General features: G+C 37.3%; 3 protein-coding genes across 14 annotated transcripts in view; 1 reads left to right on the plus strand and 2 right to left on the minus strand.

The window, feature by feature from the left end:
• The window catches only part of LOC110840595 (protein lap4), a 110502-nt gene extending 99785 nt beyond the window's left edge, over positions 1-10717 (minus strand). For 3 of the 8 annotated variants that reach the window (XM_087347698.1, XM_087347700.1, XM_087347696.1), the window contains exons 1-2: positions 10366-10715; positions 10042-10159 (exon numbers count right to left, since the gene is read on the minus strand). In XM_087347698.1, the coding sequence (XP_087203824.1) occupies positions 10042-10159; positions 10366-10527 (280 nt within the window). In that variant the 5' untranslated portion in view covers positions 10528-10715. Of the gene's footprint in view, positions 1-10041; positions 10160-10365 lie in introns of all 8 variants that reach the window. The other 5 variants (XM_087347697.1, XM_087347699.1, XM_087347702.1 and 2 more) reach the window with 4 other exon arrangements.
• A 201-nt stretch (positions 10718-10918) lies between these two features.
• On the plus strand, positions 10919-17284 carry P5cr (Pyrroline 5-carboyxlate reductase). 3 transcript variants are annotated; one of them, XM_087347721.1, is made up of 7 exons: positions 10919-11319; positions 12131-12226; positions 13414-13571; positions 14524-14605; positions 14739-14878; positions 15399-15610; positions 16923-17284. In XM_087347721.1, the coding sequence occupies exons 1-7, from the start codon at positions 11223-11225 to the stop codon at positions 16984-16986; spliced, it is 849 nt and encodes a 282-aa protein (XP_087203847.1). In that variant the 5' UTR covers positions 10919-11222; the 3' UTR covers positions 16987-17284. The 3 variants fall into 3 exon arrangements, with proteins under 3 accessions (XP_087203847.1, XP_087203849.1, XP_087203848.1); XM_087347723.1 differs by lacking the exon at positions 10919-11319 and adding an exon at positions 11337-11446; XM_087347722.1 differs by lacking the exon at positions 10919-11319 and adding an exon at positions 11673-11832.
• Positions 16215-21500, minus strand: Prp18 (pre-mRNA processing factor 18). Of its 3 annotated transcripts, none has more exons than XM_022061829.2 (6): positions 21154-21463; positions 20278-20398; positions 19907-20073; positions 19007-19225; positions 18605-18817; positions 16215-17249 (listed from the first exon to the last, which is right to left on the minus strand). In XM_022061829.2, exons 2-6 carry the CDS (start codon positions 20306-20308, stop codon positions 17001-17003), a joined length of 879 nt encoding a protein of 292 aa, XP_021917521.1. In that variant the 5' UTR covers positions 20309-20398; positions 21154-21463; the 3' UTR covers positions 16215-17000. The 3 variants fall into 3 exon arrangements, with proteins under 3 accessions (XP_021917521.1, XP_021917520.1, XP_087203841.1); XM_022061828.2 differs by having other exon boundaries at positions 21150-21463; XM_087347715.1 differs by having other exon boundaries at positions 17011-17249; positions 18633-18817; positions 21150-21500.
• Positions 21501-21921: the final 421 nt, after the last annotated feature.

The raw sequence follows: 21921 nt of genomic DNA on the forward strand, positions 1-21921 counted from the left end.
GAGTAGACCGGGGGGGGGGGGGGGAACCCCCTCCTGCAAAAATGTACGACTGTCACAACGAACTCTAAAATACGAGTAACTACAATCCATTGCATTATGGAACGATTCAATGGAACCTCAAATGGCCAAGATGTACAAAGATCAATGAATGTTAAACAGAAAACTGTTACTTACGAACGTCACGTATCTGAAGCACAACTGCGTCATAATACCAACTTTGTACCAACAAAACCTTGGAGGGGCGGGGGGGTTACATTTGAAATTACAAATGCTATCGAAATTTGCCGACAATTTCGTACATGAAACACACTGAGGTGTTAAGCAAACACATACGCGTTCAATCGAAAATACACCTCAATAAATCTATTTGAAGGAGATAAGAATGCAGATGGACGTTACCAGATATGGACATCCCATAACATGTTCATTATGCACTTCGTGAATAAGAACACTTAAACCAGAACTCTGGATTTTAAAGAAGGGTGTATCCCATCGTACCGCCACGGTGGTCTAGCAGTTAGAACGCTGGCCTTGTAATCCTGGGGTCTCGGGTTCGATTCCCGGCGGTGCCCGAATTTATAACTTGTGTTGGGCAAGGCCGTGGTCTAGGCAACACGGAGTTTTCCTCCGTGGCATCCCAACAATTACTCCATTCACACACAGAAGAAGGCAATGGCAAACCACTTCTGGATCATCTGCCAAGAACGTATATGAACAGGTCCCAGTCCGAGAAAAGGATGGAAGGATCCTGTTCATATGGACCTGTCGCCAGACACAACACTAAATAATAATATAATAGTATCCCATCAAGTGTTCGTCTGTCCCACGCCGTTTTAAGAACACCGGTAGTTAAAACAGAGACCTGAAACTCAATATTGTACACACAAATTATTTCACAAATTGGACATGGCAGAAAGGTAGACCAAGTTCGAGTCCCGGTAAACATTTGCCTTGTAGTTTGTCTTCTAAAGGTAAAAAGCTGGAAACGAATGTGTATCATTCACATATTAATATATGGTTTGTTTAACGGTGTTGTCATTAGCTCAGACTACTGTATACAGCGTTGGATGACAGCATGATTAATGAATACTGGACTAGCACAAGCAGGTTACAAAACGGCGTGACCCGCCAAGACTTCTGTAGTTACAGCGATAATGCGTGTTTATTAATCCTTTCGAATTGTACTTAAATGCAACCATCAATTAACATGAAGATGGCTGTCTTCTGGGTTGTCCCGCCGAGTAGTCTGATGATGGAGGAAGGAAGGACCTCTGAAAGTTCGGTAAACTTCTACCAGACTACACGGAGCGACACCCAGAAGACAGCTATCTTCAGACTCATCTCCGTGAAAAAACTCAAATCCCATATAATTAACATTTTAATATGGACTGCGTGGCTTTTGGATCATCCTGTATTTATTTATTTACTGCACCCCCCCGGCGCACCCTGTATAAACATTTTCTTATATGAGTGTACCACTAAATTTGCTGTGGATAAAATTCCAATATAAAAATTTAATTGGATTAGAGAAAAATATTAAAATGTATATAAAATAAGGTGGGAGAGTGCGAATTTGATTTTTCGGGTTCAGAATAGGGACCAGCGGCAAGCTCTTGTGAACACGGTATGAACACGCAAGTTCTATAAAGGCGGGGAATTCCTAGACCATCCCAGGGACAATCAGCTTCTCAAACGATGGACGTTTCTGCGCATCCTCGGTGGGACACTCAGCTTCTATGAGCTGATGTACGTTCGAGTGGATATCGTGTGTATACGTCAAGCAAACTGTTGGTATTCAACATTAGATTTTCCTTTGGTGAACGTTCCAGGTGCCAGGTTCTACAGACAGGCCAGAGAGTTGGTGTATAAAGCATTCAATTCTCTCTTTCTCTCTCTGTACCCCGTCTTCGTTCATGTCCGTCAGGACAGTTACAGATTCGGCTCGATTCGTTTGTTCCGCGAATAGCTACGTGAGTTGATTCAACATCAAACCCATTTACAGACGCATTTGCTAATTACGTTTGACTGCAATCAAGATTGTAGCTGACAGTTGCTGATATTGACAGAGCGAACGCTCAGACGCAGATGAGTTAGGACAGTCTCTCCGTGTTTTTCAGAGTGGCCCAATGAGGAAGAATCAACCCGTGCCTAAACAAACGCTGGCAGCAGGCGACTCTGCTCGCTCTGGTGGTTGTAATTACGTTACTTCAACTCGCCAATGCAAACGAATTACATAAATATTTCGCAGCACATGGACGAAGGACTAAAATACAACAAATCCAGTAAAAGTTTCAATGTACACTACACACCACCAGAGGAAAAACGTAAATATAAATAATCTAGAAACACCCAGGCACACGTCACATCCACGGCAACACTTAAACATTAAGTTCAAATGAATCTCCACTTGTGCCCGAAACGTCAAGGATTTCTGGGATAGACCAATGTCGTAGTGATTCAATGCATATGGTGAGGCTAGAAAGAATTATAAATTAATCCATTTCTGTGCATAATTTTCAACTAGTAAGCAATGCCTTTTTGGCCTACCGATTACATTAAATGTCACGTATATGAACACAGTTTCACAATGGTCCCATGTTTGTTGACGAAACGTTTCGACAGAATTCGTGCTTACGTTGAAGACATGTCACTGTACATTCCACAGGCGTCACTAGTTATCGCTTTACAAGTGAAAGCTAAATATAAATTTAGAGCAGCCAACATTTTTGTTTTACGATATAAAAAAGTCACACTTTTTCAATGGATGTCATCAGACAATTTCAGGGTCCTGTTATCGTTACCAACGCAGTCCCAGCGACTTTCGTGTTGGCATTAAAAGCACGCTACACAGAGTTCGCCTCTGGTGGCACTCGGTTCCTACCAAACGCCACTAGGCTGTACGTTGTATTTTCTTCAGTCTTGCCAACAAAATACGCTACTTCACTTGACGGTTTATTGAATGCTTATTTATCTCGATTAGCACCAACGAAAAAGAGTTTACTCGTCGGTTTTAAGTACAATGTACAGATTAAACACTAAATTGTGTAAGTTTAGGCTGATCAGGATCTTACACACCTTTAGCAAATAAGGAAGTCCGTGGTGAAAATAAATATTATTCATTCCGATGTATGTCACTCGCCGATCTACTGTTGTAAAAGCTTACTTTGGAGCACAAGGTACGAAAAACATCATTACCCAGTCTTTTGTTTGCCTGATTGTTCACCAAACGGAAAAATCAAAAATTACAATACGTACAATGTTTCGAAGTGTGATAAACCATGAAGATGGTTGTCTTCTGGGTTTGTAGCGCCGCGAAGTCTGGTAGAAGTTTACCGACATTTCAGAGGTCCTTGCTGCCTCCATCATCACGGTGATCATCGCCCTGATGATGGATGCAGCAAGGACCTTTGAAACGTCGGTAAACTTCTACCACCAGACTGTGCGGCGCCACAAACTCGGAAGACAACCATCTTTTGCCTCACCGTCGTGAAAACCTCAAATCTTAGGAGATTAACCGTGTTTGTCAAAACAAAAATTCGCCTGAACACAAATGCCTTTCTTGCATCCCTCACTGTTTCCCCCCTTCTTTACACAGATAAAAATACATTCTTAACTAAACAAATCAACATAACATACAACATTATTCTTTCGCTCGTAGTTCATTAAATACACTCTATTAAAATATTTCAAATAAAAGTCATACGCCTTAATAATATACACTTCGTCACTCGGTCGTTTACTTTTTGAACGGTACGGTACGCCATTTTGAAAATCATGAAGTCCGATTTTAGCTTAATTTGAAGCACAGATTACAGAAGTCGACAAACGCAATGATGAGAAATGATTGTCCCAACTATATATCATGTAAACACACAATACCAAATTCTATCGAAATCTGCCGTGTAGTTCCGCGGATAAAACATGCACACAGACGGAAGGACATCTAATCAAGATCTCCCCAAAACGCGTCAGTTTTGTGCATTTTGAGAATAAAACGCGCATCAATGCCTTTGATCAACCAAGCTGCGCACTGCGTGCCACTCCGTGGAGCGATACAGGATTTTCCGAAATCCGTTTTTGCAATCTTGTGTACCTAACGGGTCTCGGTGTTCATTTACTACAACTACAATCTAGTGTAGAGCTTCAAACTACAATTCACGGTGTCTGAAATCCACCTATTCAGGGTGTCCCATTACACATTAAATGAATGACATACTATAATAAGATGGCTGTCTTCTGGGTTGTTGCACCATGCAATCAAATCCTACACAGATATTTTAATAAACCAAACCATTACGCGTGTCAGCATTGGCAGATAGTTAATTAGCGAATCTAGTGGTGGTGTTTATAACGACCACCATTAGCTCCATGGCACAGTTGACAGCGGTGAGCGACTGAGTGACAAAGTAGCATGTAATTTAGACTTTATTTGGGGTATATCTACCGAGCAAATCCGCCATTACAGAAATTTGTTGCTTGGAAAACAAGCGGAGGTAAAGAGTGCCAAATGAAATGTCCAAAGATGGATCACAAAATCTGATATTGTATAATAAGCCGGTTAATCCTGGGGTATTTTATTCCCATGCCTGACAAACAGAAAGCATAAGGGCAGTGAACTGTGCAGAGCAGCGCGCCAGTCTGCTTCGCACATGGATGAATTCCCTTTAAACACTTCACCAGGCCTCCCAGCCCCTCTGCTACTTTCCTGTTAAAAGCGATGCAATCTATACAGCCTTACCACAACCCTGACTGGTCTTCAGGCTTATTTGTTGTAGATATAAATCTAATATCGGCAAGAATATTATGTGCAGACAAACAAATACTTATGTGACAAAGCTCACAAACAATATTCAATAGTGGCACAAGCCCTAACTTTCGTTAAAAACAAAACACGATACTAAAATACAGTTAAAATTAAGCTTATATTATTATAATCATAAAGAGGATCTTAACATCCCCATCACACTACACATTCGTATCACACGAAGCCAAGCCTTGGACATCTCACTGCTTCAATGACAAATTATGCGTTAAATTAATTACACTGAGAAACTCATCAGTAACATGCAATGAATACTCCTCACACCGCTATTATTTCTGTTTTCTCAGTAGTAGTGATTATATATTGTTGAATTACAAGAGTTACGAATCACAAATCCAAAAATACTCAAAAGCTGTCATCACATATTTTAGGGTACAAAACCAGCATCTGCAGAGAACTCGTGAAAAAACTCTCTCTCCCATTAAACACTCTCATTTTGAGATTCAAACCAAGGACCTGCCAGTTACCCACTGCACTATGACATTTAGTACTCTCAGCGCGTCAAAAAATGTTAATACACAATGTCTTAGAAAGGCGTAATGGTTTTGTGCTACACTGCCATAATTACGTGTTAAGAATAAGTTTTAAGTGAAACATGGAAGTGATAAGAAGCAATTGTAAAGTTCCTGGTGGACTGAGATACTAATTTACACTCAACACACACAACCTTCAAAATACATATATTAACAGTTTGAGCAACTCAATGAACCTACTGTAACCTAGCGTTATCAACCGAATGACAGGCAACCAGGAGGGACTTCAAAGAGAAACTTGTTTGTGATGACTCAGAAAGTATCAGCCAACAGTTTTCAGAAAGTAAAACTGCAAAGTATTCAACGCATGCCAAGTATAAGTGATATATGTATAATATTACAGTTATGTTATTGGTAACGATTTATAATGCAGTAAAAAAATCTTCTGTTGGGCCATAATGTGATTGAAAATATCTTCTACTCACACAAATTTTAAACACAGGCCACACTATTCACCCAAAGATGTAACTGAAGCAATCATTCTTAAACAAATAAATCAAACATTATTGAAGTTGTTAATATATTTTGCTCATATTATGATGCATTTTTATAAGAATGTTCCAATAATGCAAATTCAATATTTGGGCCTAGGAGAGAAGACGGAGGGGCATGGAGAAAACTGCATAATGATGAGCTTAAAAATCTGTTCTCCTCCCCCAATATTGTCAGGGTGATTAAGTCAAGAAGAATTGGATGAGCGGGGTATGTAGCACGCATGGATGGGACAAGAGGTGTGCACCGGGTATTGGTTAAGAAGTCTGAAGGAAAGAGACCACTAGGGAGACCTAGACGTAGATGGGAGGATAATGTCAGGCGGGATCTATGGGAGATAGGAGTTGAAGGATACTGGATTTTGTTGGCCCAGGACAGGGACCGGTGGAGAACTTAGGTTAATTCGGTGATGACCCTTACGGTTCCCTAAGCCACCTAGTTAGTTAGTTAGTTAATGCAAATTCAATGACAGGTTATATTACATTGTGTTTGATCACTGTGAAACCTTCATGGTAATGTCATTAAAGTACAAAGTGAGCCCCTTTTCTAGTTGAAAAGTTGGGCCATTTTTAAGTAAAGAAAACTAACCATATTGCATGTCAGGATAACTCAATCCGTATTGTGACCAGGGTAAGTAAAGTAAAGCTGCCCCACTATATGCCATGTAGGCGCTTGGGGGGGAGTGGAGGTATAGCTACTACTCATTCTTGACCTCGGCACTAGATGGGGGTGAGTGGTCAGCATCACGCCCCGGCCGGCTTTACCCCCGGGAAAGGAACCCGGTACCCATTGGATAGGAGGCTGGGTGGGCCCCAGAGCTGGTCTGGACGCAGAGGCTAGAGGAAACATCCTCTGCCCCCGTCGGGGATCAAACCCCGATTGCCCAGTCTGTAGCTGTGACCAGGGTTCAATTCCTAATACAAATAGTGACCTTTCTGTTCATCATTGTGTTCACACTAACTCTGGGGTTCACCCAGGCTCGTGGAAATCAGGCAACCTCCACCTAGCGCCAAGATTAAGAATTGTGTGTGGCTATCACCATACAGTAGTATTTCAGGTTATCACAGTGGTGAGTAAAAAGATAAGTTTGTGCCCTAATGATGGAAGCAGCAATGACATTTAGGACAATCACTTATTGCATGTGTCGCCCTCGACGGACTAGTGGTTAGCATGCTCGCCACTGGACCCAAGGCTGTTCGCGGGTTGATGGATTTTTAAGGGCGATAAAAATCTGCATCACAACTTCCTTCGGAAGGGAAGTAAAACAGGTGGTCCCATGTTATAGATTTACAGTGTGTAAAAGAACCTTACGAGCACGATACGAGATGTTTCATAGGCAAAATTCAGCAGCCATTTCTCACCCAAGTCTCCTGATTAACTGCCAGATGACTCTAGCAGTCAAATCAGAATTGAGTAGAAATTGTGCAGTCAGTGAGCTAGTCACTCACTACTTATAAATGCATACTTGAAGACCAAGAAACCTCTGAAAAAGGAGGCGGCGAAAACCCGCAAACAGGTTGTAGAGCCAAGAAACAACAAAAACTTATTGCATGTGGATGGATGAATCATACATTATTTAACCACTTACTGACTTTTTTAAATGGCACCTTGCTTGTTCATACAAGTGAGTTTAGAAGAAAACCACATTTAAAAGCAGATACATTTACACTGCAGCAAATCCGTGTTGCAGACATGCAGCATGGCCATTTGGACAGAGTAGCTGACCTCATTTTGGAAACTATATTAATCAAAGGGTTAATGATGCTTTATCACAAAAAAATGCAGCATCATTTAGCATTGGATGATATGATAATGTCTGCATTTGGGAAATGGAAAGGACTGGGAAGGAAGCAGCCATGGCCTACTATAAGGTACTATCCTTGCATTCATATTAAATGACTGAGGAAAACCACAAAATACCTCAGTCTGGATGATTGGTGACCCATCCAAAATTCATAGTGCATACCCCTTGAATACAAGTCAAAATTTTTGCTTGATTGATTGATCTACACAGATATGGACACAACAGAACACAAAGAATAAACTTACTGTAAAGACATAACTAACAAATCAATAATTAATTATGCAACTTACTGCAATTCATGCAAAAGTTCATTCCACATTTTTATAATTACTCAACGACAAGCACTAAGGCTCCTAACCTTGATAAGCATAGGTTTCTGTGACATACTTCACATAAAAATGTAAAACAAATACAAATTACTAATGGCTTCAAACTCATATTTTGCTAAACTAAATGAGATGTTTCTCCACTGAACAAATTCTACTTACCTACTAACTAAAACTGCCTTCAAACTTGACAACTTCACATAACACATATCACAAATCTACATGTTCCATGCTGAAATTAATTCACCCAGATAAAGACAGTACAATACTAGTAACACAAAATAATGGTGACATTCTAAATGGCCTTTGCCTCACTCTCACTCTCACATACACACACCAATGGAAAGGATGCACAGGACTTGTTGAGCACCCCTGACAATTGTCAGATTTATTCTTACCTAACTTTTTCTTATTGGGTTACTTGAAGGTCTAGTCACAAAACCAAAAGGATGATGATTCATACAACAAACTTCCGCAATTTCAGCAACAATCCTGCAGCAGTCTTGTTTTTGAAAAGCATGGACTGAATGCTAACTGGCTAAACAACTATTTAAACAAAATTCCATATGTGTTGGATAAACTGCTCTGTATATAACATGATCTGATACCTCCAGCCTTGCTCAGCTTTCCCCACCCTATTTTGCAGCTTAGGAATAATAATACTGCATGTAACTTTCTTGTCTCCTTCCAGGAAGTAAGAAAAGATATGAAGAAACAGCTGATAGCAAGCATACTTTGGGTTAGATCAGTCCGTCAGGTTATAACATAAATAGGGTTAAGTATACAAACTAGTTTTAGTTTTACTTGGGTTAATTAACATTTTTTAAGCTGGATCAGATTTAGTATGGTAAGGGCAGTGTTTTCCAAAGTGTATTCCAAAAAACCCTATGTTTCCCTATGAATTCACAGCAATTCCCTGAAAAAAAATTCCCTGTCTAAATTGATTATAAAAGATAATTTATAAAAGAAAGGTTCTATTAATATTGAAAGCTAAGTCTGTCACAAATAATTATGTAAAATGGATTTCTTTGCAAAAACAAATAAAACTTCTGGTTGTGGATTAAAATTTTGGGGGGAAAAATACAATATCTTGAAAAGAAAATGATCTTACTTCACACATCATTTAAATGACTTTTATTTGGGGTTATGGGAAAATATCTGTTATCAGTACTGGTAAAAACAAAATGGAATGGAATGATACTACAATAGTGATTAGCACTACTTCGTATTCTATACTGGATCACAAGTTTAACTGAAACCTATTGATGAATTTCTAGAGCAGACTGATTCAAATGTACTCAGCACAGAAGACAATGAGTATCTTGTATGATGATGAACTGTGTTTTCTGGTAGATACAGTAGACACTGACATTTCAGAGGAGCTTACAGCCTCCAGTAATAATGACAATGATAGTGGCAGTAAGCACCTCTGAAACATTGGTGCAACAAACCAGAAGATAGCCCTCTTCATTCTCATTGCCATAGGACTGATATCTCATGTACTCATACTACAAGCTTCTTCCATCTGCCACATCATCTCTGTATAAAACTGGTTCCTCATGACATACTGCAGCAGAAACAAATAATCATTACGATTTATGTTTCAACTACCATTAGTATTATTTCCAGTATGCAGTGATATCTCAATAAAAGTACCACAAACTTTTATCTGAATATAGTACCCTACCCTGATCAATTTTATTAATTTTCTGTTCCTTACAAAAGCCAACTTCTTAGTATCTATGGTTTTTAGTTTTGGGTTCCATAGCATTTAATTTTTAGCCAAGAGGATTCCACAGAAAAAAGATAGTACACACTTTTGATCATGTACATGCTTTTTTTCATCTAGTCACATTTGAGGAGGGATAGTCCAATATATCGCTATCCATGCCACCAATACCTAATACAACAAGTGTTGTGATATAACTGCAGAAATCACATGTTCCCCTACCACTATCAATTTGCTTAAAAACTGAGTCAAAACTCCTCTATGAACCTATCAAATTACAGAGAACACACAGTATACACACTGACATTTATATGTACATGGCGCGTTTCTCTTACCATTTCTAGACACATCCAATTCCACCAAATTTTCAAAATTCTGGATGTCAGGCGGTAAACGATGGATTTCATTATCACTTAATCCCAATCTTCTTAAGCGATGTAAACGGAAGAAGTTCTGAAAGAAAGGGATAATGACTCAAAACACAAGATAAATTAGCTATCATGCTGCAAATCACAAATGACATTTACTGATAGACGTGTTGAAGGTACACAATGTGACCATCTACAGGAAGCTATACAAGGTTATTGTAAATTACATTTGCAGTTGTTTATGATATGAGATAGTTACCAACACAAATCACAACGTAAACTCAACATTACCTTCGGAAGGTCTCGAATATGATTAGCGTCTAGCAACAGTTCTTCCAAACTTCGCGAATATCTCAAGATGTCTTCGGGAACAGTCGGTAGTGAACAGTGACGCTTGTCAACATATTCAACCTGCCGATTACAACCTTTAAATATTGGAATACAACGAAACATGACGTCTCACGAACGTATAACACTACACATTATAATTAACTGCACTCACTCCACTAACACAACATTTAAAAACTTTTCAGAAATGACCAACATCAGTATCACCGTACAACACCCATTCCAGGTTTGAACACGAAAACTACTGTATGCTTGAAAATGACGTCATCACATTGGGATACACAATCGACACCCATCATGTTGGCTCGTCTACCTCTATCTGCCGATAAACTGCAGACACTAGGTTCACATAGCGTCTTTTGATGAAGCTCGATGAATTGAAATAAAGAACATAGTTCTGAATTTCTTTTTACGAACATGAACGAAAATGTCCGTCTTCCAGCATATTTAAACTCGAGAACCCCTGGACTGATTTTAAAAAAAATTGGTACGTGCGTGTAATTTGGTTCATTTGCCGTGGGGTTTTATCTAAATGACCAAACGAAGTCGACTTCTATATTCAGAAAAACTTACATAAGAAAATATAGATGTCAAGATGTTACAGTGGTGTTCACAGATGATATGTTAATCCATGTGAGTCCCGTCTGTATGTGAAAAGCTGTTTGATCAGATCCAAAAACGAGTTCTGAACGGAAAAGTTCTCAAATTTAACAGTTTTCGCGTGTATCTGTTACCCCTAATTCAATTTTTCACCTTCATGACAACATTGCACTTGTATTTTTGGAATATTTATTTCTGAAATGGAACAGAAGTGTAATGTAGGACTCCCAATCAACGTTGGATTCATAGGAGCGGGAAATATGGCTAAAGCTATTGGTGAAGGATTGACACATTCAGGTACTAAAACGTCATAATAAATTAAACATTGGAAGAATAAGCTTTTGGCCTTTCTTGATCATTTTATGGCTATTGTGCAAAGATATCAATGCTGAGGCACCTAGCATTCTAGGATCAACTGTGACATGTAGGTTCTCTGAATAGATTGCATTTGTTTTCCATACCATTATCTGTATAATGATACAGTTCATTTGCTATTATGAGTACTTTTTTTTTGTATTTGCTTCATATTTGGTTTGGGCTGGCCTACATGCGATTTCTCTGTTTTCCCTAATCCATTCAGCAGTCGGCTGATGATACGGACTCCTTGACTTATACTTTTTCATGCAAGTTGCATCTCAGGATTTTGATGGAGACAGCCTCCATATGTGGACTGCATACGTAGTGGAAGAGGGATGGGGTTAACAGCTCATCACCATAAAAATAATTAAACAGTGCTCCACACTTGGATAGTAGGGATGAAAAGGGAAGGGACCACTTTGGATTTTAAAATAAACAGTCAGATGCAGTTAGGTGAAGCTTCCTAGATCTTAAGTTGGAAACTGCTTAATACCCTTCATTGTTTTCATATACCAGATATACCCACAATGCATGTATGCAGCTGTATTTTGAATACGTGGAACATCACACTCCACCATTTAAACTTATTTTGGGATGGTGTCCCAGCTTACTGTATCTGTTTTGCTGTGTCATAAACTTCAGAACAAGTCAATTTTGTGTATCAAGAATTTACAATTCCAGTATACTGAATATACAGAAAGCTCTTGAATGGAGAGTTTTATTAATTTCAAGAATACTTACTTTATTTCAGGAATGATTAAGCCATCACAGCTGTATATATCTGCTCCTTCAGATAGGAATCTAGAGACCTGGAAAGCCCTAGGAGCCCATACATCACACAATAATGGTTGGCAAGAATGATTTTGTGAGCAGATTGCCTTCAGATTGAAAGTATTTGCACATAACAAAGAAAAAGTAATAGGAGGATGAAGAAAGTTATTACTTTATGAAGAATTTCATGATATGCATGCTTAATATGAATAGGATGAATAATCATGGTGGGTGAGATAAGCTTGGCATACAGCATGGATGGAAGAAATCAGAAACACATTTAAAATTCTGATTGGGAAGCCTTAAAGGAATAGGAACTAGAATGAACTGGTTCTGAATAGGGTCAGATTGTGAACTGTTGTAAATACGACAATGAACCTTTAGTTTCCATAAAAGCAAAGAGGGATTTCCTAACTAGCAGAGTGGTTCAGTTTTACAGTTTCACTTTATGAAAAGCACTCATCACCTAGAACACCCTTAAATCCTATTGACATCAAATTACATTAATGTGTACTCCACTTCTCAGAAAATATATTTCAGCTGATATTAATGTTACCATTTAACCTTATTTTTCTTTGTTATCTTCATTTTGTGCATAAGGTGTCTTGAAACATTTCAGCTTCATAAAACATTCCAAGTTTTATTACTAGTCATATGCTCTTCAAAGTTCTTTCAAAATTAATATTTAGGAAAAAGGAAATCCCTTATCTCACAAATTAAAAATAAGTCCACATAACCCAGATTTGTAATAAACACCTGAAATATTCAACCAGTCTGTCATCAAATTTTGAATCCCCCAAGATTCAGAACTTTGTCCATTTGTTTCCATAACATATGTTGATGGTTTTCTTCTGGTTGTTGCACAATGTAGTCTGGTAGAAGTTTACTGACCAAACCATCTTCATACTCACTGCTGTGAGAACCTCAAATCCTTATCATATATGTTAATCATCTTCAAAAAATACTGTGGAGGGTGAATCATGTATGCAGAACATAGTTCAGTTCTGAATGGGGGGGAGAAATTTGAATGCACTAGAAGTAACCAGTGATAATATAAGTAAAGTATTCTAGAAATTTTAAGAAAATAACTATAAAACCAAAGAAGAAAGATTCCATTTTGTAACACCCTACTAGAGCTAATACTGTAAAGGTTTATGAAGATGTTGATTTGTAACTTTTAACATTTTTATATTCATGAAGAATAGTTTTAAAAGGATAAAGTACCTTTGCAGATTCTGTTAACATTTTTCTTCCTGTGGACAGGTTTTGTTGTGGAACATTCTGACATAGTTTTCATAGCAGTAAAGCCACATATACTGGACTCAGCAATAGAAAACATGAAGGCAACCCTGGCCCAGCTAGTCCCCACTAAACTGTTTGTGTCTGTACTTGCTGGTACAACTTTGGAAGTGTTAGAAAAGGTGGGATTTTTGCTGGTCTGATGAGGTTAAAGTGCAAAATACAGTTTGGGTCCCCTATCATGTCACATTTGAAGGAGATTTTTATACCGCACCACAGCTGGTAAGGTCAGGTTTGGCTTGGTTTTGTTACATTGGGTTAGATCAGGTTAACTTAACATAAAGGAAACCAAACTGCATTCTGCACTCTTACCAACTGATTGCATGAGGTAGGAAGTAAATTAAATGTAATGTGGTTTGTTTTCAGTGTCATGTGTAGAAGAGTTCCACATAATATTTTTTTAGAAATTCAACTGCAAGTTAGAAATGTTTTATATACAAATTAAGTTTTAGGGTTAAAATATAATCTGTAATATAAAATCTTTCCATCTCCGAATTTCCTTCCATGCTCTCTGCCTGGTGGTTGTTAGACCATGCAATATATAGTTCCCAGGTATTTTATTGCTTTACTATGTTACACCGTGGTGACACATGATCAAAAAGATGTGTGATGTCACATCCTGTCATGTCCACTTCATGAAGTTTGATGTTTGTCCCTTATATTACTTATTTTCGTGTGTCATTTAACAGGTTAAGGTTGCCACTTAATATTTGTTTATCAAATCTGTTAATGTGGAATATTAATCTAATACAGCATACACATAGTTACAGGCATTAATTACATGCATAATTTAAGAGAAGTAATTTCATTAGCTTTGTGAAATTTATGTTAGAAAAATTCAGACAAAGAACACGTACTTGAGCCAGTATCATTGATGTCCAGTTCTGACAACTTAGTGTGCACTGACTAACACAGTATATTTTTCATTCCCCACAGTGAACAAATACAAATATTCAAAAAAGTTTCAGGCAGTATTAAACCAGTGTAACGAGAAAGTATGAACTCTATGGTTTGTAATGAAGTATTTTAGAGTGAAGCGCTCTTTTTTACTATCGTGTCCAAAAATTGTTTCAGAAACTTTCTGAGGTCGTCACTGAAGCCAGAGTAATACGTGTGATGCCAAATACTCCCATGATGGTGGGAGCTGGTGTCTCAGGTGAGAACTATATTCTAGTCAGACTCTTATTGGTCATTTCCACCCTGCTCTGATACAAATCTGTGAAACCACAAACTTGTAAACTTCACTATTTTCTTGTTCCATATTTCTTATGATTTTGTTTTTCCTTCAGTGTACTCAGCTGGAAGAAGAACCACTTCTGAGGATTTAACTATGATTGGGAATATTTTGTCTGTGGGAGGAATTAGTGAAATGGTTCCAGAATCTCTGATTAATGCAGTTGGGGCAGTTACTGGTAGTGGACCTGCTTTTGTGAGTATACATGAGACATTTCCTGCCAGAAAGAGATGGGACTACAAGGTTGTAAGATTTAATAGACAGCTATAAGAATATTCATCTGTTTGATAGCCTTTAACTTGTATCAACAGTATAGGTTGAAGATGTCATGTTAATATTTAACATTTTAATACATTAAGGGTAATATTCAGAAGTATTGTGTAACCTGAAAATATGCTAAAGACTAAATAAGTAGGTGCCCCTGATGATGATCCTAATAAGAGCTTTGAATTAGTATAAATTTGGTAACTTGTAATTTTGCTGGTTATTTTTCAGCAAAGTAATAACTAACAAATGATGAAACTCATCACTATTCAGTTTTCCTCATCTCTTTTACACTAATGTTCTCAGTACCAGTCCTTAAACACCCGCATTCTGTGATCTGTTAATGTGAGAGGACCAAGTTAGTAATTACATTATGAATCAACTATTTTCACAAACTTCTGGACAGTCTAAACAACTGCAATATCTTTGTATTCAATATTATTATAAACAGGTGTATATTATGATAGAAGCCTTGTCAGATGGAGCAGTCAAGATGGGCTTACCACGCAGCATGGCATTGCAGTTCTCAGCTCAGACTGTGTTTGGTGCAGCAAAGATGGTGCTCCAGACCAAAAGGCACCCAGCACAACTCAAGGATGAAGTGTGTTCAGCAGGGGGCTCCACCATCACTGGTGTCCATGCCATGGAATGTGGAGGAGTCAGGTGATTTACATAGTATGGAAGGAGAAACAGTAAGCTTATGCTTGAGCCATTACTGACTGCTGAAGCCTCACTTATCCTCAGGCCTCTGCCATATACAACAAATCTGTGGAGTTTACTGCATGCTGTGGAAGTTCCCCAGTTTGACTTCTCACCAACAATTGCCTCTTCCCCAGCAATGGGATAATTGCTGAAAAACAACATGACTGCTCCAGTGGACTCTGGCCATTATTGACAGTAGCCTAACAGAGCAGGATGCTGCATTTTAAAAAAATTACACAAACTGTATTCAGCTGTCCAAAGTGTAGGGTTTTATGGTGTGTATCCATGATTTGAAGTTTGCCATAAAAAATTCACAGCACAACAGATATCACCACTGGTGTAAAAATGCAGTGAAGTTTTGCTTGTCACATGAGTAATAGCAAAGTATTGTATATTTTAATTTTCTAAAATGTAGTAACACTTTTTAGAAAAGAAACAATTTTCCTGGGCTAATCTGTCACATTTTCATATGTATACTTCTCGTGTCATAATTTCAATCATTGGTTTAAAAGATATGTATGAATTTTCATGTGTCACTATATTTAAATTCCTGGAATTGAATTAATTCAGCAAAAGGTACAGTGTTTATTTAAATTAAGCACAACAAAGGTTACACAAAATATCCCCCCCCACCAATAAATACTCCTTCAGCAATGAAGAACTTCATGATGTAGTTTGCTTCATTTTAATCTTGAATAACAATGAAAACAAAAGAATGTTAAAACTCAGTTCTGCCATAAAACATCAGATACATGCAATGTGAAATATATCAAGCCTTGTTTATTTGCAAAGGATTTTGAGTTCTTGGACAATTTTGAAATTTATTATATGCTCCCAGTATTAGAGATTTTGAAACCTCTTGAAGATGCCTAGGTTCGAATCAAGCTTTACAGACATAAAGTCAGTAATTAAAATATTTATAGTAGTACATTAATCTTTATTTTACACTACATGTAACATGATTAACATACATTTGCGTCCATCTTTACCTGCATTTCCTGTGGTGTTTTGTAGATTCATCTATGCATCAATATTATATTATTCAACAGCTGACACACAGCATTTTAAAACTGAATTTTGTTAATTTTGTTAAAGTGTGAACTTGTAGGTAAATACCAATATTTCAAAGGAACATGCTGTCTCCATCTTAGGGCTTAAGATTTTATCTCTGCTTACAAGTCCATACAATTTTATAACCTAGAAAACCAATCTTGATATCTTCACTGTTGTGTGAGGATCACATCTAAAAAAAAATTATTCTTATTATTCACAGAAGTGCTTTAATGGATGCTGTAGAAGCTGCTGCTAAAAGGTCTGCAGAATTATGTCCAAAGTAGTAGGACTGTAACATTCAAGATGACAGCTCCGTTCGTGTGTATTCCACACATCTGGAAGGATCTGTTGGAAAATATTGCTGGCATTTTGTCATGAGTCGTTTGAGACCTTGCAGATATTTCCTCTGGGTCTCATCATTCATCACATGTGCTACATTTTTTGAGAAGATTTTTTCACGTCCTGTTCTGGCATGTATACCAACCATAGTGACACCAATGGGCCATGGTGCATTGCCTATAGCCATTTGTAGATATGAGTCACTAGCCTGCAAGTATAAAATAAAAACTGATGTGAAAATCACTTGTCTTTTATTTGAATACTGGCTATTGTTTATGGTAGAGTCTACTTTCTGCTTCTACTTGCTCTCCCAGTGTACTGATGGATGAATCTGACTCCATGTTAAAAAATAACCATTCATGTAACTCTGAATTCAAAACTCTCATTTAGAATGCAGTCTCCCTTCTGCTTTCTCCCTGGCCATCACAGTTAACTGACTGCTAACTCTGTAGTAGAACAATGAGCCAGGAAAGTCAGTGCATTACCTATCATCTCTCTGCCCCACATTCAATATTAAAAAATTCCATTGTCACCAAACTTCAACATTCACTTTCACAAGGGACACTGGTACTGACCTAAGGTGGACAACTAGTCACCCCAGGCACTCAGATCACTACAGGATCCAATACACATATATTTTAAGGGAAAAACCATGTAACTCTAGTTTAGGGCATTATCACATGCTGCTATCTTCAGACTAACACTAGTGTAAAATAACATGAGTTTCAACACTGCTAATATCAAAGCCAAGCTAGTTCCATCTACCTCCAAGCCTTACTAATGGTCTTCCTGTAATATGCCCAACCTACTGGTACCTAAATTTGACTACCCTAACAATACACATTACATAACTACCTGAACTACTCATTTACTTCATCCTTTTTTGGGCCCTGAGCACGTCATTTTAAAAACTCTTGAAATTTATGTTCTCCCCCCAAAAAGGAAACCACATTTCATGTGAACATAGAGTATGTAGCAAATTTGTTTTGCATTACCTAATTTGCGGCATTTTGGAAATCATAGAGGATGCTACCCGTCTTAAATTTAATAATTACAAACATTTCCAAAATTTAATATTTTAGTTTCATCATAAACCTCATTTCTGCATTGTTTACAGACACTAAATTCTAGCACATTTAAATATTTTATCATGTATATATTATGTCAGTCTTGATGATTTTGGTTTTATGTAATATTTATGCATTTATTTGGAATTATATTTACATCTAGACTAATATCTTTACTGCCTGTAGAAGAATTTCTGTTAACCTTACTGCAGGCATGCATGACAACTCTATGAAAACAGAAATACTGAAAGACTCTTATAGACTAGAATCATGTGGTGATTACAGTGACAATGAGCAATTAAAGGATATGCTAGGGACTGAATTAGGTTACATTTACATACCTAAAAAAAACTTAATGTCACAGAGTTAAGTAGAATGGTAAAGCACCTTATAAATGAAAGGGCCCCAAGGATAAAAAGAACGGAGGATTAGCAAATCATTTGTGTGACCTGTTCCCACCTTTGTGAAAATCATGACAAACCTGTAGTGTACATACCCGAATATAATCCCTGTCCATCATGTACCTTGTTATTTCTGTTAGACTGTCAGAAATATCCTCTGGCAGAGATTTTGTTTTCAATTTTCTCAACAAGGGCTTCAAGTACACTTGTGTCTGTGTGTAAGTTGCACAAGCCAACTTGCCTCTTACACCCATTTTCTCAGCTGGAGATCGATTATTGAGTTGGTTACCCCACATCTTGAGCAGAAACTATGTAGGAAAATTGTATTACATATTAGAATAGTCAACAGAGTCAAGCATAGTAACTTTAGCCTACTGAATCCTGTCTGAGACACAGGAAAATGTTGAGTCATGAGATCCAATATGCATCATCTCACCATGTTTCCAGTTGCTGTATGAATACACCCCAGTTATTTGTCAGACTTTAAAATATTTTACCTGGATGAAGTGGGTGATGACATTCATATCAAGATCTCTATCTCCTTTTCCTAAGCTTGCTGCCATTTTCTGAATTTCATCATATGTAATACCATCATCTTGTACTTTGACATCATTGGAAGATCTACCATCTGCATCTTGAACTTGAGAAGCTAAAATCTCATCCAGAAATGCCTGATCAACTTTTTCCAGAGCTTCTTGGAAATCATTACGGAGACCCTGTCAAAAGTCAACAAACAGCATGAATGTAAATATTTGGGCCTAATGTAACTAAATTAACATGAGTGTGAGGAAAAAATAAAAATATTGTAAACATCACATAATAGATTTGTGTTTCAATAAAAAAAGATGTGTTTACCTCATTTCCATTGTCCCATTGCAGACCAATTGTCATGCACAGAAAACTTACTAGACTCAAGTGAAATTTCCGCAAACACTGCCAATTTATTCCTCCAGATTGAATTGTAGCGCCAGTTTGGCACAGAAGAGGGTTCAAGTAAAATGCAAGGAGAGTTACATAGGGCTGTGTATTGGTGTTTTGAGGAGTATAAAAAAAATACTAAATGTAGCATACTGATTAGTGCTGGTACCTTTTGAAGACAAAAAATCTCATCAAAGATGTATGAAAAAGAAAATGTAATATATTTTGCAATGTGTTCAGCTGATTGAAACACGTCTGCAGTGAAACGCCCAAAGCCCAACACATGGCACTAGGAGGAATTTAAAGTCTAGCATATGAGTCACTCATAAGATAGAGGTTAAACATTCCAACCCTTGTCCTGACCCAAATTAAGAGACAAAATTACTGAAATAAAACAATCTTAATGTTGTATTATTAGCTGTTCATGACCTAAGTATTCCCTTGGTTTAATTAATACAATTCATAACAAGTTTTATTACCTTATTAACTTCTGGTTCCAGGATTTCACTTCGCCTCAGTCTCCTAAATGCATCCAGTTCTGCCTCACCAAAGAGCATTATTGGCTCACATCTTTCTCTCAACCTCCTAATAACATCTCGCCTAGGAAGTGTTGTATGATCTGAGCTATCATCAGCAACATTACCACCTGTAAAAAATAAATTAATATAATACTCTAAAGCAATAGGTCTTTAACTGTATACATTTTAAATGATGGCTGATTTCATTATAAACTTCAATATAAAAAAAAATCCTGAAATACTTGTTTTCAAATTTGTGATATTTCAGGAAATTTTGTATGGCATCTGCAGTCAAGATAGTGTAAATATGAATAAAAAGGTAAATTATCTACCTGTTGCAGGTTTGCCAATGTCTGACTGCATCTCATCACCCTTTGACCCATATTTCTTTAAATACTCTTCTTCTTCCTTTTCAGCCAAAACAGATCTTTTGAAGTATTTTTTGGATGGTTCCTACAAGAAAGATTTAAAAATCAACATTCAGTGCTCAATAAATCAATGAAAAGTGATATTAACATTGTTCTCGTTCACTTTATTCATTTAGTATTACTCCCTTCAACTGCATTAATTACATAACATTTAAAAATTACAATTATGAATGATCAGATAAGAAAGCTGTTTAAAGTCTGAGTCAGGATATCTGCTTCTGGACAATGATATGAACCCAGGATCTCTGTAATATAGCATTTCATATGGCTGGACAGTAAACAACAGTATTAAAAATCAAGTAATACGACATGGGCTTCCTGAGGAAGACTCAACCTCCTGTGACAATGTTGAAAATTAATGTACTCATCCATGAGAATATTAGTACCCTAATGGCACTGTCTTAACAATCCCTAAAGCAAAACTGTGGATCATACAAACATGACTTTTCTAGCATAAATGTGTTGATATGAAGTAATAAAGAACACTAAACATGGCTTAAAAGTGAAACAAATATATGTCAACTTCTAAACACAATTTTGGTTACATCTATACACCATATATTCCAAAAAATTCAGAAGTGTTGTTTTATGCTGTTGATTCCTTGTTCTTCCATCTGTCTTCTAAATGCAAAATTAATTTATATATATATATATATATATATATATATATACATATACATATATACACACACACACATATATACATATACACACACACAAAACAACTGAAGTTGTCCACTGTTTAAAATTTCAAAAAGAAAAGAAGAAGAAGTTACCAACAGTTTATTTTCCTCGAGTTCCTTCCTCTTCTTCAGAATTTCTGACTTCAATATATCCATTACCAAATCCCCACCGCTGCTACGAATTCATCCAATGGAACCACGATTCAATATACATAACCACAACCAACTTTACAAAAATGCTCTATGCAGAGGATCGCGGATTAGTACATTGGTAACATAAACATTTATAGAACACACCACTGACAATATTGAAACTATTGCGTGTTCTTCGCTTGCATTGAAGACATTGATCTCAGATGGGTAGAGCAGATAGAATCTTTCTATTTAAGATGTTAAAATGCCAAAGATGTTAAACATAAATAATTGTTTGATAGTACTTTATAAGACCGGGAGATGGCGAGAATACCAGTCTCATTACTGTTGCTGCTCTTGTTCTCGCACACAGAACACAATTTGTAGTTCGTGTACGTCATGAAAGACACGTAATCACTCACTTGTGTAGCATACCGCTCCTCTATTCATCCAACCACGTAATTTCACTTATCACTCACTGCCAGGTTTATGCTAATGTGTTCCCAATTATTCTGGGGTCAGGAAAAGACATGGAAGCAGAACATTCCGGTGATCACCAGTATAGAAGGCATCAGTGGTTTTCTGACAACGTGATTAAGTATTCTTTCACTAGTTGGAGATTAGAAATTTCTCATAACATAGGAGGAATTTACCTTTCTTAAGGCCCATTTTGACGAGCTGTTCACGTTTTTATGATAGCTGAAGATTTACATCGCCGAAAAAGAGAGAGAGA

This window comes from Zootermopsis nevadensis, unplaced genomic scaffold (assembly GCF_977971745.1).
Source record: "Zootermopsis nevadensis isolate Lab colony 2312 unplaced genomic scaffold, Znev_1.0 Znev_ptg000012l, whole genome shotgun sequence".
Taxonomy (NCBI): Eukaryota; Metazoa; Arthropoda; class Insecta; order Blattodea; family Termopsidae; genus Zootermopsis; species Zootermopsis nevadensis.

Coding starts and splice junctions, on each gene's coding strand:
- P5cr (XM_087347721.1), top strand. CDS start 11,223: ATGGAACAGAAGTGTAATGTAGGACTCCCAATCAACGTTGGATTCATA. Junction 12,227..13,413: donor CCATACATCACACAATAATG/GTTGGCAAGAAT, acceptor TCCTGTGGACAG/GTTTTGTTGTGGAACATTCT. Junction 14,606..14,738: donor GGTGGGAGCTGGTGTCTCAG/GTGAGAACTATA, acceptor TTTTTCCTTCAG/TGTACTCAGCTGGAAGAAGA.
- Prp18 (XM_022061828.2), bottom strand. CDS start 21,212: ATGGATATATTGAAGTCAGAAATTCTGAAGAAGAGGAAGGAACTCGAG. Junction 18,818..19,006: donor TCATCACCCACTTCATCCAG/GTAAAATATTTT, acceptor TTTCCTACATAG/TTTCTGCTCAAGATGTGGGG. Junction 17,250..18,604: donor TGGACAGGGATTATATTCGG/GTATGTACACTA, acceptor TTATACTTGCAG/GCTAGTGACTCATATCTACA.